The sequence below is a fragment of the Festucalex cinctus genome, chromosome 2 (assembly GCF_051991245.1).
Source record: "Festucalex cinctus isolate MCC-2025b chromosome 2, RoL_Fcin_1.0, whole genome shotgun sequence".
NCBI lineage: Eukaryota > Metazoa > Chordata > Actinopteri > Syngnathiformes > Syngnathidae > Festucalex > Festucalex cinctus.
Window position 1 is genome coordinate 7179351 of NC_135412.1, and position 14331 is coordinate 7193681.

General features: G+C 39.6%; 2 protein-coding genes across 7 annotated transcripts in view; one reads left to right on the forward strand and one right to left on the reverse strand.

Moving 5' to 3' along the window:
- Positions 1-14331, forward strand: part of LOC144013524 (beta-1,3-galactosyltransferase 1-like) — a 114899-nt gene that overhangs the window by 93481 nt on the left and 7087 nt on the right. For 3 of the 4 annotated variants that reach the window (XM_077512514.1, XM_077512515.1, XM_077512516.1), the window contains one exon: positions 519-4169. The exons of the other annotated variant lie outside the window; for it this stretch is intronic. In XM_077512514.1, coding sequence (XP_077368640.1) covers positions 773-1759 — 987 coding nt within the window. In that variant the 5' untranslated portion in view covers positions 519-772 and the 3' untranslated portion in view covers positions 1760-4169. Of the gene's footprint in view, positions 1-518; positions 4170-14331 lie in introns of those variants that run through there. 4 annotated transcript variants of the gene reach the window in all.
- The window catches only part of LOC144013521 (bile salt export pump-like), a 35262-nt gene continuing 29367 nt past the window's right edge, over positions 8437-14331 (reverse strand). For all 3 annotated transcript variants that reach the window (XR_013282270.1, XR_013282271.1, XM_077512508.1), the window contains exon 30: positions 8437-9033. The gene's annotated coding sequence lies outside the window, so the exon portion shown is untranslated. The remainder of the gene's footprint in view (positions 9034-14331) is intronic.

Consider the following 14331-nt stretch of genomic DNA (forward strand, 5'->3'; position numbering starts at 1 on the left):
TGTGATATAAACCAGAATAATATATGCCCATGGTGTTTTTTAAATATTGCGCACAAGTAATACACATAAAAAAAAAACTAAAATACTGAAACTAACTAAACTAAAACTAAGCATTTATTAAAGAACTAAAACTAATACAAAAACTATCAGAACCACCCTGAAAACTAATTAAAACTAACTAAATTAAAAACAAACAAAACTCAAAACAAAATAAAACTAAAATGAAAAATTCCGAAACTATAATAACCCTACTGCCATATTACAAATAAATTGGTTTATATACTGTAGCATTTTTCTAAATCTGCAAAAGCACAAATAAATTATTTGAACAATTTTTACGACGAAACACAATTTCTCTTCATAACATGATGTGGCCCTTGCGTCCTTCTGATTTTCTGTATTTGGCCCTCAAATGAAAAAGTTTGGACACCCCTGCTGTAGATGCTCATCTTCTCTTCCTCTTCCTCTCTTGGAATTTGGTTTCCACTGACCAGTCTGTTTTTGTCATCCAATTTCAGATCCTGTCGGAGACGAGCCCAAAGTGGTCCTGCGAGAGGCGATGGGACACAATAACGTGTCAATCATGATAAGAAATAGCAGCAGATTTGCTTTTCAATCACACTAGATAGTAAAGAGGCCTATTATTTGGGATCAATGTCCCATGTGGCGGAGGCGGCCTCAAGCTGTCCCGCCCAATCTAAGACGCCGCATGTAAGCGTGGGCTTAAGAGTTTCCAATGCCGCCGCTGGTAAAGCCAACAAAGTGAACAGCGATGCCTTCTAAGGTTTCCTGTTTGTACTTGCTGACCGTGGTTTGCTGGGCAAGTGCTCTTTGGTACCTGAGCGTGTCCCGCCCGTCCACTTCCTATGTGGGCCAGCTGAACATCCCGATCCGGAAGGCGCCCAAGCTGAACAAGAACACCACCTTCGCCAACTACCGCACTCGCTCTCTGAATCCGCACGACTTCGGCTACCTCATCAACGACGCCAAGAAGTGCGAGGCGGAGACCCCCTTTCTGGTCATCCTGATAAGCACCACTCACAAGGAATTTGACGCGCGGCAGGCCATAAGAGAGACGTGGGGTGATGAGAGTACATTTCCCGACGTGCGCGTGGTCACGCTCTTCTTGCTGGGGCGCAGCGCGGACGCCGTCCTCAACCACATGGTGGAGCAGGAGAGCCAGATCTTTCATGACATTGTTGTTGAGGATTTTATTGACTCTTACCACAACCTGACGCTCAAGACGCTGATGGGCATGCGCTGGGTGGCCACCTACTGCTCTAAAGCCCAATATGTTCTCAAAACAGACAGCGATATCTTCGTCAACATGGAGAACCTCATCTACAACCTCCTGAAGCCCACCACCAAGCCCAGGAGGAGATATTTCACCGGTTACGTCATCAATGGCGGGCCAATCAGAGACATGCGGAGCAAGTGGTACATGCCGAGAGACTTGTACCCGGACAGCAAGTACCCACCATTCTGCTCTGGCACCGGCTACGTGTTCTCGGCAGACGTGGCCGAGCTCATCTACCAAACCTCGCTGCACACCAGGCTGCTCCATCTGGAGGATGTGTACGTGGGCGTGTGCCTGCGTAAGCTGGGCATCCACCCCTTCCAGAACAGCGGCTTCAACCACTGGAAAATGGCTTACAGCCTGTGCCGCTACCGCCGGGTGGTCACCGTCCACCAGATCTCCCCCGAGGAGATGCACCGCATTTGGAACGACATGACCAGCAAGAAACACCTTAAATGTTAGCGGGACTCCTCCAGCCTGACTGCGAGTCAGGCATCTTATTGATTGACCTTCTATCGCCTGCTTTTCCAACACTGGCAAACACTGTACAGCACAAATCACTGCGCTGAATGGAGAGTATTGACGGACCAATCAGGGCTTTGTCCAAACGCTGATTGCTTTGCCGGGAGTTTCTTTAGCACAAGGCCAAACATGTCCTGTCTGTATCCTTCATCTTTTCAAGTGTTTTCAAGTGCGGTGTGCCTCGCACACTCGCTTGTACGACAGAAGGTAGTCGGCGTCATGCCTTCTTTTTAATCACCAAAAGTATTAACTACGGATGCACGATAATGCTCTTTTCAACCGAGACCGATAAACCAATCATTTAGAACGTGCCGATGTCGATAACCGTAAGCCGATAATTGTTCGCAAAATTAACTTGAATACAAATATACTTTTGAGTGCTACTATAAGGGTAACGTACAAATACAGTCAAACCTCGGTTTTCGAACATAATCCGCTCCAAAAGCGATTTGTTCGAAATCCAAAACAATTGTTCCCATTATAAATAATGTAAATAATTGTAATCCGTTCCAAGTCTAAAAAAAAAACTTTTTCCAAGTTTTTTTTTTTTTTTTTACTATTTTACACCATAAACTGCACTGTATACTGTTTACCATAAATAGAAAAGGGTAGAAATAGACACTGTTTTATTTAGATATCCTATCTAAAATGATTAAAAAAAAGACATTTTTTTTTTAAATTCAATAGTTCTACTTTCCTCTTTTCTTCACCAGCTTTACCACTTGCACTTGCTTTCTTTGGGCCCATGATTAGGGGCTAATACACGATGCAAAACTTAAAAAAAAAAGATTTGCGTAAATAACAATGAACAGGTCTGCTCCAAACGAACGTTGAACACGAATGTGCTACGGAGGAAGCATCCTGGGCATTCGAGTTAGCTCGGCTCCCGAGTGAGTCGCGTTCAGGTACGCTCGGCTTTTTTCAGTTTGGTTGAGAGCTGAATTTTTGGACGCGCTCTGACACATAAAATTCTCGAATTTTCTGGTTGAAAACCGATTTGGTTGAGAACAGAAGTGTTCGAAAACCGAGGTTTGACTGTACATTGAAACATTGTGTAAAGCAAATTGTATTTTATTGATATCTCTGCTTTAAAGACAACCAATAATTCATTTTGAGTTTACCAAAACAAAACATTGTTTTAAAAATGCAACAAATAAAAATGCGAGGGTCACATTTTGGGGAGACACAGGAAAGAAAGCCCGCACTGCATTTTCACATTTTCTGTGAGCACGAGGTCGCACACAGTATGACATCACAAATATGCGACACTACCATAGGAGAGGGGAGGGGTTGAGTTGGGCACAACTTGAGCCACAACCACAGAAGGACCAACGTAGCAAGTCTATTATCGGCAGATTTCTTTATTATCTGGTTCATCTGAATGATGTCAAATTGGTCGATAATTGACGATAATTATCAGCTGATTTCTCTTTTACCTGGTTTCTCTGATTGACATCAAATTGGTTGATAATTGCCAATAATTATCGGCCACCGATATTATCGTGCATCCCTAGTATTAATTGTCGTCAATGACCAGTGATTCAATCACAGTAAATTTAATAGAGTAAATTTGACTCTAAAAATCTTAACTCAACTTTAGTTATAAAGCCTTTAAAATAAGCATTGCTGTATACAAAGCCAGCGATATACTGACACACAATAGGAGTACAGTAAAATTTACTCCACGAAATTTACTGTATACCAACACGTCATTCAAGTCATTGAATTTTCCAATTGGGTTGATCTCAAGTCTTACTGAATGTCCGTGCATCTTCTGTAGTACTCGAGCCAAGTTTCCATCAGTTCACGGCAGGTTGTATTTGTCCGTCAACCAGTTAACAAACGGCAGCATAACCTCTTATGTAACCATATCAGTGAAGTTGGTAACCGCATAAAAAAACAAGGTGCCAAAAAGTACTACTATACTGATTCGTTATTTTTGTACCTATCGCAACTTTTGTGAACCGTTGACCTAAACCAAAAAAACACTGCTTGGTGGCAACAAGGCGTTGGCAAGCAGCAGCAGCAGGCCTTGTTATGGGTACCACAATGACTACTCCTAAATGGAAAAATGATGTATCAACAACCCATTTGCCTATGTATTCTGTAAAATATTTAAGCATATTTTCATACAACAGATCCACCTATCTTTTTATTGTGTGCCAATGAGAAAAGAATCTGCTGCTTGCATTAGTAGTGACTAGTATTTCTTTTCTGTGCAGCTATTTTGTCTCAGGCAGTGCAGAGGACGTGTGTATGTTCCATTTCATGAATGTGAATGAAAGTAAATGCAAGTGTGTACTGGGAAAAAAAAACAAAACTTACATCTGTTTGAGGTATCGAGATTAAATAAAGCCATTTTATAAGATTTTACATTTGCATTTGTTGGATTTAATACTGGGGCGGCACGGTAGTCGAGTGGTTAGCACGTCCGCTTCCCAGTTCTGAGGTCTCCGGTTCGAGTCCAGGCTCGGACCTTCCTGGGTGGAGTTTGCATGTTCTCCCCGTGCCCGCGTGGGTCTTCTCCGGGTACTCCGGTCTCCTCCCACATTCCAAAGACATGCATAGCAGGTTAATTGGGCGCTCCGAATTGTCCCTAGGTGTGCGTGTGAGTGTGGATGGTTGTTCATCTCTGTGTGCCCTGCGATTGGTTGGCAACCAGTCCAGGGTGTCCCCCGCCTACTGCCCAGAGCCAGCTGAGATAGGCGCCAGCACCCCCCGCGACCCTTGTGAGGAATAAGCGGTCAAGAAAATGGATGGATGGATTTAATACTAAAAGTAGATGCAGTATTCTGATCTTTAGAATGATGCAAAGCTTAATATAATGGCAGTGGAAACAATACTATCAAAAATGGTTTATTAATACCGTATTTTCCGCATTATAAGGCGCACCTTCAATGACTGACATATTTGAAAACTTTTTCCATATATAAGGCGCTAACAGTAGAGGCTGGGGTTACGTTATGCATCCATTAGATGGTGCTGCGCTAAAGGGAATGTCAACAAAACAATCAGGTCAGTCAAACATTATTAACTCATTCTATCCCAAAAATGTGTAAACATGTTTTAGAATACTTTGGCCTCCACTCCCAAAAACGTATGTATACGGGTTTTTTTCTTTTTATGCAACAGCAAACAGGAGGCTTTGATGCAGCTTCTGACATGAAGAGCTGGCTTAAACCAATGGTAGTTATTACAAAAAAAACGGCCAGCAGGTGGCAACAGAGTATAAGCGATCAGCCAGGGCCATGTTGCAACAAGCTCTTTTTGCCAGTGTTTTCACCAGGAATGTGAACATTGATGAAACTTGCTGCAAAACGGAAACAGATACAAATACACTTTTTTTTTTTTACCTGATGAAAGAGGAGACTCTAATCTTTCTTTTGGTGGATTCCATGTTTTTATAACAATAGGACACAATATATTGTGAGTTTTCTGTGATATTACAAAATCTGTCAAAATCCCGTAAAACAGCTGGGAGTGAAGAGGGTTGCTTCGCTGAAGACGGCTGGGAGTGAATGAGTTAATAGATTACAAACCAGCTTTCTGACAACTCCATGCACTCCCAAAATGAATAAACAGCTGTTTTATTATTTTCTCTGAGGTAAAGTAATAGTATTAGCTAGCGATCCAAGATGGCGGGATCTTCTGCACATTCGCTTCACCGATCGTGCAGGGTCACCGAATGGCGTCTTGACAGCGAGACCTGTTGCGGCTCAATAGCGATCCACATATAAGGCGCACTGGATTATAAGGCGCATGGTCAGCTTTTGAAAAAAATTAAGCCTTTTAGGTGCGCCTTATAGTGCGGAAAATACGGTAAATGAGAATTATTATTTGTAGGGCCGAGACCACCGGAGCTAACTTGAGCACATATAACACTTTAAGTTCTCGGCACAGCAACAGTTAAGAAAGATGTTGTGACCTTGCCTTTCTTATAGTAACAGTTTTGAATTAGATGCAAAACTGTGCTTGTTTTTCTTACATGGCATGAAAAAAAAACACACACACACACAAATCCTAGTTTTCCTTGTGTCTTATAGAAGATTTTTGGTGCAACATTATGTTGCCATTCCTTTATCATAACACTGTTCTTGTTCGTTTGTGTATACTTGCACTTTAAAATCCAAAGCCTGTTTGCGATGACTAATGATAATTCTATTCTGTTTATGGTCCATTTATTTTTTGGGGAACTTGTTGGGTGGTGCCATCAACGAATGAGCTTTATTTCTTCCAGTGATTGTTCCTTCTATTTTTGCATTCCTCTGATCACCTCTTCCTCTGATGAGCTGTTGGCGTATGCGGAGTAACCGAAAGAAGGTGCTCAAAATCACAGATCATTTACAGTTTTAATGCTCACATAAAATGAGGAGCAAGTGAATATTCATGGGCTTCTGTGAGAAAGCAGCTCATAACGAGGCACGGCAGAGTGATGGACAACTGGGAACACTCCCCTTCCCAAACGAGGCCTTGGATTTGAATCACAGCATGCTTAAGGCATAGGCGAGACCTTGTTTCGCATTGTACCCTAATTAGACTCTGCAAAGACTGCGGGCCATTTTTAATCCTGCATAATCTTCCTTCAGCTCCTGAAAATCACAGTTATAGAGCCCAGATTTTGATATTCTTTTATTCACATTCTTTCAGCAAATCTTTGGCAACCTTTTGTTTTAGGGCACCAAAGGAATATATACTTCGACATTTGAAAAACATTTACAAGCACTTGCTAGTTAATGCTGTCACACTTTTCTGCCTGGAAAAGCAGGCTGATGTAATATGTGAGTGTGATGGGAGATTTCAGTGCTTGATGTGAGAGCCCCTGTATTTTTATTATTTTTCTTTTTATTCTTTTACGTTTGGATGTACAGCACGAAGCACATGAGATCATATTCATGGTCCTCTCCAGGCTAAGAAGGAGCTTTTTCGTCCATGCCGCAGCATGAGTGCTGAATACACATACAGGACTGTCTCAGAAAATTAGAATATTGTGGTAAAGTCCATTATTTTCTGTAATGCAATTAAATAAGCAAAAATGCCATACATTCTGGAATCATTAAAAATCAACTGAAATATTGCAAGCCTTTTATTGTTTTAATATTGCTGATTATGGCTTTTTTTTTTTTTTACTTGGTCTGAGGAAATATTCTAATATTTTGAGATAAGATATTTGGCTAAAAATGCCATAATCAGCAATATTAAAACAATAAAAGGCTTGCAATATTTCAGTTGATTAGTAATGAATCCAGAATGTATGGCATTTTGCTTATTTAATTGCATTACAGAAAATAATGGACTTTACCATAATATTCTAATTTTCTGAGACAGTCCTATATAAAACAATGGTCACCGTTTTTGGCACCCTTTATTTATTTATTTATTTATTTTTTCATGTAACGGCGGCATGGCTGCGTACGTGATTATCATGTCTGTCTCACAATATGAGGATCGTGCTCTTGCAAAGGTTTTCTCCAGCTACTTCAGCTTCCTCCCACACTTTCAAAACATATGTACGGTAAGTTCATTGGAAGTTTTGACTTTTCCATGTATGTGAATGTGAAAGTGGATGATTGATTGTGCAATGGAATGTCAGTCAGCCGGAATCAGCTCCAAGTCACCTCTGAACTGGATAAACAGTATCAAAAATGGATAGATGGTGTATAATATTGTTCAGTGTTGAATTGTGCCAAATTTGGATCTTATACTAGAAAGTAGAGATGTTTGATCTTACTTTTTTCGGACCGATAGCAGTATGAGTGGTCCAATACCAAGTAATGATACCGCTAGTACTTTTGATATGTAAAATTTTGCCCCCAAACAATGACAATTTTAAAGAAAGACCCATATATCCCAGTATAGATTTTTTCCTTAAAATTGCATGAAATTAATTGCACTATTCTTTTCTAATCTCTAGTTCTTGACCATAGAGTGGTACTGGTCGTGAGTACCAAACCTTGAAATAAGGTTAGGTATCAGCTAGGGATGCACGATAATATCGGTGGCCAAAAATTATCGGCACTTATCGAACAATTTGACGTCAAACAGATAAAACAGATAATAGAGAAATCTGCCGATAATTATCGGCAATTTGATTTCATACAGATAAAACAGAAAATAAAGAAATCCAGCAATAATTATAGAAATGGCACGTTGGTCCATCTGTTGTGGTTGTGGTTCATATCAATAAAATTCAGCTTCACGGTGCTTTACATACATTGAAACATTGTGCAAAGTTTATACAATGTTTCAGTGTATTTGTTAGACTTATAGTAGGATTCGAAAATATATTTGTATTCAAGTTCATTTTGCAAACAATTATCGGCTTACTTATCGGTTATCGACATCGGCCCCTCTAAATTATTGGTTTATCGTATCGGTTGAAAATAGCATTATCGTGCATCCCTAGTATCAGCCCGATACCAGTACTGGTCCATCCCCACTATAAAGTAATTAAGGGGACAAAAATCTAATTAAATGTAGTCGTTTCAAAGAAGGAACTTGCTCAATTTAGAAGAGAAGTTATGATTGGCAAAAATGCACCACAACATGGACCCCAAAGCAGTCACAACAAGGAAAATAGCAATCATGTAAAACTTTATTAAAGCAAGGAAACACGTAAACAAAAGTCAAACATCATATCAGTGCCCGATAAGCAAAAATGCCACCACAACTAAAAGACTGAAAAAAGTGGAAATCCACAGCATAGCCTAGTACACGACAAATGAAATCTAACCTACACGAAAATAAACCAATCAAACGTGATTACACAAAGTACATTGAACAATAAAACAGTTAAACTACCATTAAAAAAAAATAAAAAATAAAAAATCATTGATGATGAGCAAGTACAGACGAATTTATCCAGCACGTTTTCGTGGCTTCAGCTGACGAAGTAGATACTTAACGACGCTAATGGCGACGAGGTGCACCACCAATGCACCTACGACAGTAAATGAATGTTTAAGTGCAGAAACATAATAGAAAAAAAGTGTTTGTCATTTGCTTTGCATTAAACTGGCAAAGTGGAGCTCGCAGTTGGTTTTCCTCTCATCTCTCCCATGAACGTGATTCTGAGCCAAGTTTTAACTATCTGTGCCTCTCCTGCACTTTCCTCCTCTCTGCTTCTATTCATACCACGGGGCCTAAGAAATCTTCAAGCAAACGCGTCTGAGAAATCTTCCAGCGATGCTTCTGAGGGGCCGTCTGGCGCCGCCGCGCTGTAAACAGATAACACTTTGATTGTAGTAACTATTTCAGGAAGAACTTGCTGTAATGCGTGATTTTGTTTTATTTGACAGTGTTGCTATTTTGTTGTGTTTGTTTACCATTATTTTTTGCAAACATATGAACAAGAGCTGCCTTGTGAGAACAGCGTGCGGGGAAAATTCAGTCGCTTTTGTGCTACGTAGACATGCACACATTGTATTAGACCTCAGATGCCGTGTTCGAGAGGGAAAATTCAGACAGTGCCCATTGAAGTTAATTGTTGCCAATTTAATGATTCATACTCAATGCACTTCTTTGGTGTTTAATCTTTTTCACAATGCTGTAGTCAAGCGAGGTCAGGAAGACGCTAAAGCTTCCTTCTGTGCTTTTTTTCCCCCCCACTGTGCTTATATAAGCTAATCGACAATCACATTTGATGGAGGATGTGACAGTACGGAGCTGATGGAAGATAATCACAGGATGCCATAAGTGCTGTCAAGAGACTCGTTCTAGGCTTCTTTATGGCCGTAATAACCTTAACCTTGTCAGTTGCCAACAAAGTAAGTCAAAAGCGTCAGCACAAACCTTTTTTTTAGAACAAGATGACTCACATACATTTGCAAATTATGCAGGTGATGTCACACTTATCAGGTTGAAGGATATCGGCGTCAAGCCCAAGCGTGTTACTCGGGGACAAATACTTAGTTACACACGTAATCATGATAAAACGCCCTCTTTTGACTGGTGATCTCACCTTCGGGATTTCTAACAACAGTCAGCTGAGATGAGGAAAGAATCACTGAATGTAGCGTTCCGCTTCTTCTTCTTCTTCTTTCCCATGTGAAGCTTGCCTCATCTCGTTATGCTCTTTGAGCTGCGTGGTGTGAAGATTGCGACTAAGCAAAGTTCTCCCAGAAACGACTTTAATCTGGCCGGCTTTCATTTCACAGTTGCTGTGCGTCGTGGGTGGCGTGATGGATATCATAGCTCGTGGGGACGCTTTTAAATATGGGGGCCATTTGCTGCAGTCTCGTCCTGAATTTATTTGGATTTTTCAACCTTCATCTTTATGGTGGTTTTATGCAATGTTAAGTACAATCGAAAATCACAGGTTGCACTTTCTTAATATTCAATTGCTTGTCTAAATATGGTTTGATGTACTAAAATGGTGATTAAAGTTACAGATATCTCCCTTTTTATAGATTATTCACTGGTCATGAACAGTAAGAGATGTACAATTTAAAGATGATGGATTCGAAAAACAGGTAGTCAGTAAGCGTTAGGGCTGGGCAATAAATCGAATTAATTTTATACATCATCATTTTAAAAAATCAAATCGTTGAAAATTTGCTAAATCGTGAAATCGAATTTTGTCTTCTGGATGATTAAAAGCTGTTGTTCTTATTAGTGTTGTTCCGATACTGGTATCGGTAGAGGTGCCGATACTGCATAAAAACAGTGGTATCGGTATCGGTGACTACTCACAAGTAACATGCCGATACCATTAATTCCAACGCTAATATAGGATTTTGGATGCAGCATCTTGTGTCTTGCTGGTGCACGACATTCACTGGCATGTGGCATGTTCACTGCATGCCGATCTAAGATATCCTATTGGACCTTGAATGCTCTGAACCAATGGCAGGACAGCTTTTTCATGTTGAAGAAAAAAATAAATTAATTAAGTATCGGTACCTGGCAGCAGGTAACAAAGCAGCAGATAGCAAAACAAAGCAAAATAAAACCAAATTGCAAAAAATGTCACTGACAATGCTGAAGTCTTCCATCATATTATGAATGACAGTGACTCAAACATTGAAATTTTGCAGGACTACGGAAGCAGATTAATCCATATTTGGCCTATATTACTAATTGTAATAAATGGGGATCTTCAATTTGAGACTATTTTATTTACGTTGATGACTGGTCACATGACATTGTTCGGTTTGATGAGTGGAATTGCATTATATGGAAAAAGAACTCATCCCTGCAACACACTTTTTTTTCTTTTCTTTTTTAACCCCCAATCTTCCATGTGACATTCAAGGTGAAAGTTGTTGCAGTTATTCATCATGTATATCTCAGATCTGACACATTACCAGATTGGCCAGCAGGTCTCCCCAATCCTTAACACATCTCGCTGTGGCACATCTTGTACAAACAAGTTTGACTGATTGACACAGGCAATGCATGCAAATTTGATGCATAAATAGTAAATGCTACATTAGCGAGATTGACTTTTTTTCCTCTTAAACCGGGATACACGTGATTCATATTCATCCCACAAGATGATCGAACCTTGGGTGCTGCTGCAGGTATTTGGGGCCCCATTCCACGAGTGGATATTTTCTGCTGTCTATATTATTTGGTGCAATCTAATTGGTTGCCACCTGATGAAAAATAACCTCTGTCATGAAACATGTGACGACCTGGGGTTGTGTAAAAAGTAAATTCAGTGGTTCAGTGAGTTTTTTCCTTTTCAAGACCAGGCGATAGCTTCGTCAGCCAACACTGCTTTACAGCTTTTTGTTCAGCATCAATTCGGTCTGCCACCGAAGGCTGAAGTGCTGCCTAAAAAGACTCCCTTGAAAAGTGTTGCGGGTCGTTCTGATGGTGGCGGTGGCAGCAAAAAAAAAGTGGACCCGCGTGCAGGCAAGGCAGGAGTGCAGGATGTGCTCAAAACAAAATGCTTTCACTTTCCAAAATGAATACAAAAGGGCAAACAAGGCATACAGAATCATAAAAGACATAAATCAACACAAGTTAGAAAATAAAACAAAACTACACACAAAGTAGTATACCAAAACTTGGAACAGACTCACAAATGAGAACATGACAGGACAAGAGTACTTGACAACCAACAGAAGTGACACACAAACTAAATAAAAGCCAACTGATGAGACAACAAAGAAGAAGAAGAACACCTGGACAAGACACGAGTGGCTGAGGTAGCTGATTGGTTAACACAAGGGACCAGGTGGACAAGCACATGTGGAATTAAAAAACAAAACAAAACAACGAACGAGCAAGACATGCACCAGAAGAAGACATGACATAACACGAAAGAAAAACATCCATCCATTATCTGAATTGCTTAATAATCTAAACCAGGGGTGTCCAAACTTTTTCATTTGAGGGCCACATACAGAAAATCAGAAGGACGCAAGGGCCACCTAATGTTATGAAGAGAAATTGTGTTTAGTCCTAAAAATTGTACAAATAATTTATTTGTGCTTTTGCATATTTAGAAAAATGCTCCAGTATATAAACCAATTTATTTGTAATTTGGCAGTAGGGTTATTATAGTTTTGGAATTTTTCATTTTAGTTTTTATTTTGTTTTGAGTTTTTTTTTTTTTTTTTTTAGTTAGTTAGTTTTAATTAGTTTTCAGGGGGGTTCTGTTAGTTTTTTTTTTATTAGTTTTCGCTCTTTAATAAATGCTTAGTTTTAGTTTAGTAAGTTTCAGTATTAGTTGTATTTATTTATTTTTCTAATGTGTAGTATTGTGCGCAATATTTAAAAAAAAACACCATGGGCGCGACGTCATTATTCCGGTTTATATCAAAATAAATTACTAAAAATCACATTTAAAATCATCGCCAAAGGCTCATGCATTAAATTAATTACCAAAGACTAAAATGAGGGACATTCTTGCTATAAATATCGTTAGTTTTATTTTAGTTAGTTTTGTGAACATAAAATGTAGTTTCAGTTAGTTTTCTTTTTTTAAAAAAGCATCTTCGTTTTTAATGAAATTGTTTTTTGAATTTTAGTTTTTTTTGTTAGTTTTAGTTAACTAAAATAACCTTTCATGGCACCTGTGTTTTTTGACACCCTCCCTTCTTACTTTGACCATCTCCAAACATTTTTGTTTTTATTTTATTTGAACTGAGTCAAATGCCATTTTTAGCATATGTCGCGGGCCACTAAAAAATGGCCCCCGGGCCGTAGTTTGGACACCCCTGATCTAAACAAAAACACACAAATGATCGCTCGCAATCGCTCTTTTTATTCACTTATTTAATATCTTTCTTTCTTTTTTTTTATTCCTGTCTGTTATAATAATTGGTGGTGACTGTTTCAGCCCCGTGGACCTTGTTGCAGAATACTACACGTTCCTTCTATGTTAACCACATATTAAAGGTCACCTCGACACTATTTGAGGAGGGAACATGATCTTCTTGCTAGTTTCGTATCTTTATAATAAGCTTTGAGCCCACTGAAAGCTTTTCAGGCACTGTGCTTAAAGCCTGTTCCCAAAGATAACACCTTTAATAGCTTTACATTGGTTCCTCACAATTCATGATGAGTGGAGACACTCGAGCACGTGGATTTACCTTTGCAAGCTTTAAGCTAATGGATGAAGATAAAAAGAAATGGCTACAACAAAGTTATAATAGCATTGCATGAATTTGGCCCTTGCACTCCCTGTGGTCACAAGTTGTGATGTTATTGCCGCTATACTAATAATTACGTTAATGAGAGGATTTAATAGGATCATACAGAATTAGGCTCATGTTATAAAGGAGTGCCTTGTCGCTTCCCCTCTGGTTAATGATGCATATTTAACTGTGAATTCATTTTACAGTGGCCACTATCATTTTACATTTATGGCTGTCACCTCTATGGATGGACTACTGACATCAAACTTTTGCTTTGTAGGAGTTTTACCCAAAAATGAGCTCAACATTCCAGAGGTGGAACCCTTGTGCTGGATGACATCACTCAGAATATGGATGGTTTACACTCAGTAACCACCAAAAGATTCAATTCAAAAGCTTGTTCTACATTTAACGAAAAGACAAAAGCCTTCGAAAAGACAAACAACTTCTAGCGGAAGGATCAGCTGGCGGCAGTGCGTCAATTAGCCGTCTACTGGGCGACACGCAGTGATACGAACGAACAGAAAAGTAGTGGATGGCGGTAATGGCTTCTGACCTTTTTCCAGAAAAGGAGTATTGTGATGTAAATGTATCATTCTTTTGAACACAAATTGTTTTTAGAAGAAAAACGCTTTTATTTCCGTGACCCCAGCCACCTTGCTGGACTATTTTCCTCTCGTCCAACACCGGACCAGAACTCGTGTCACAGAACGCTGTCAGGGGTAAGTCAGTGCTGATCGCACACACTGGAGGTGAGGATGAAATAGAGATTCATGTCAAAAAAGCCGAACTATCCCTTTAACTCATTCACTCCCAGCCATTTTCACTGAAGCAAACCCTCTTCGCTCCCTGCTGTTTTGCGGGATTTGGACTGATTTTGATTTGATTCATCAGGGGGGGGGAAAAAAAGTACAGTATATTTCTATC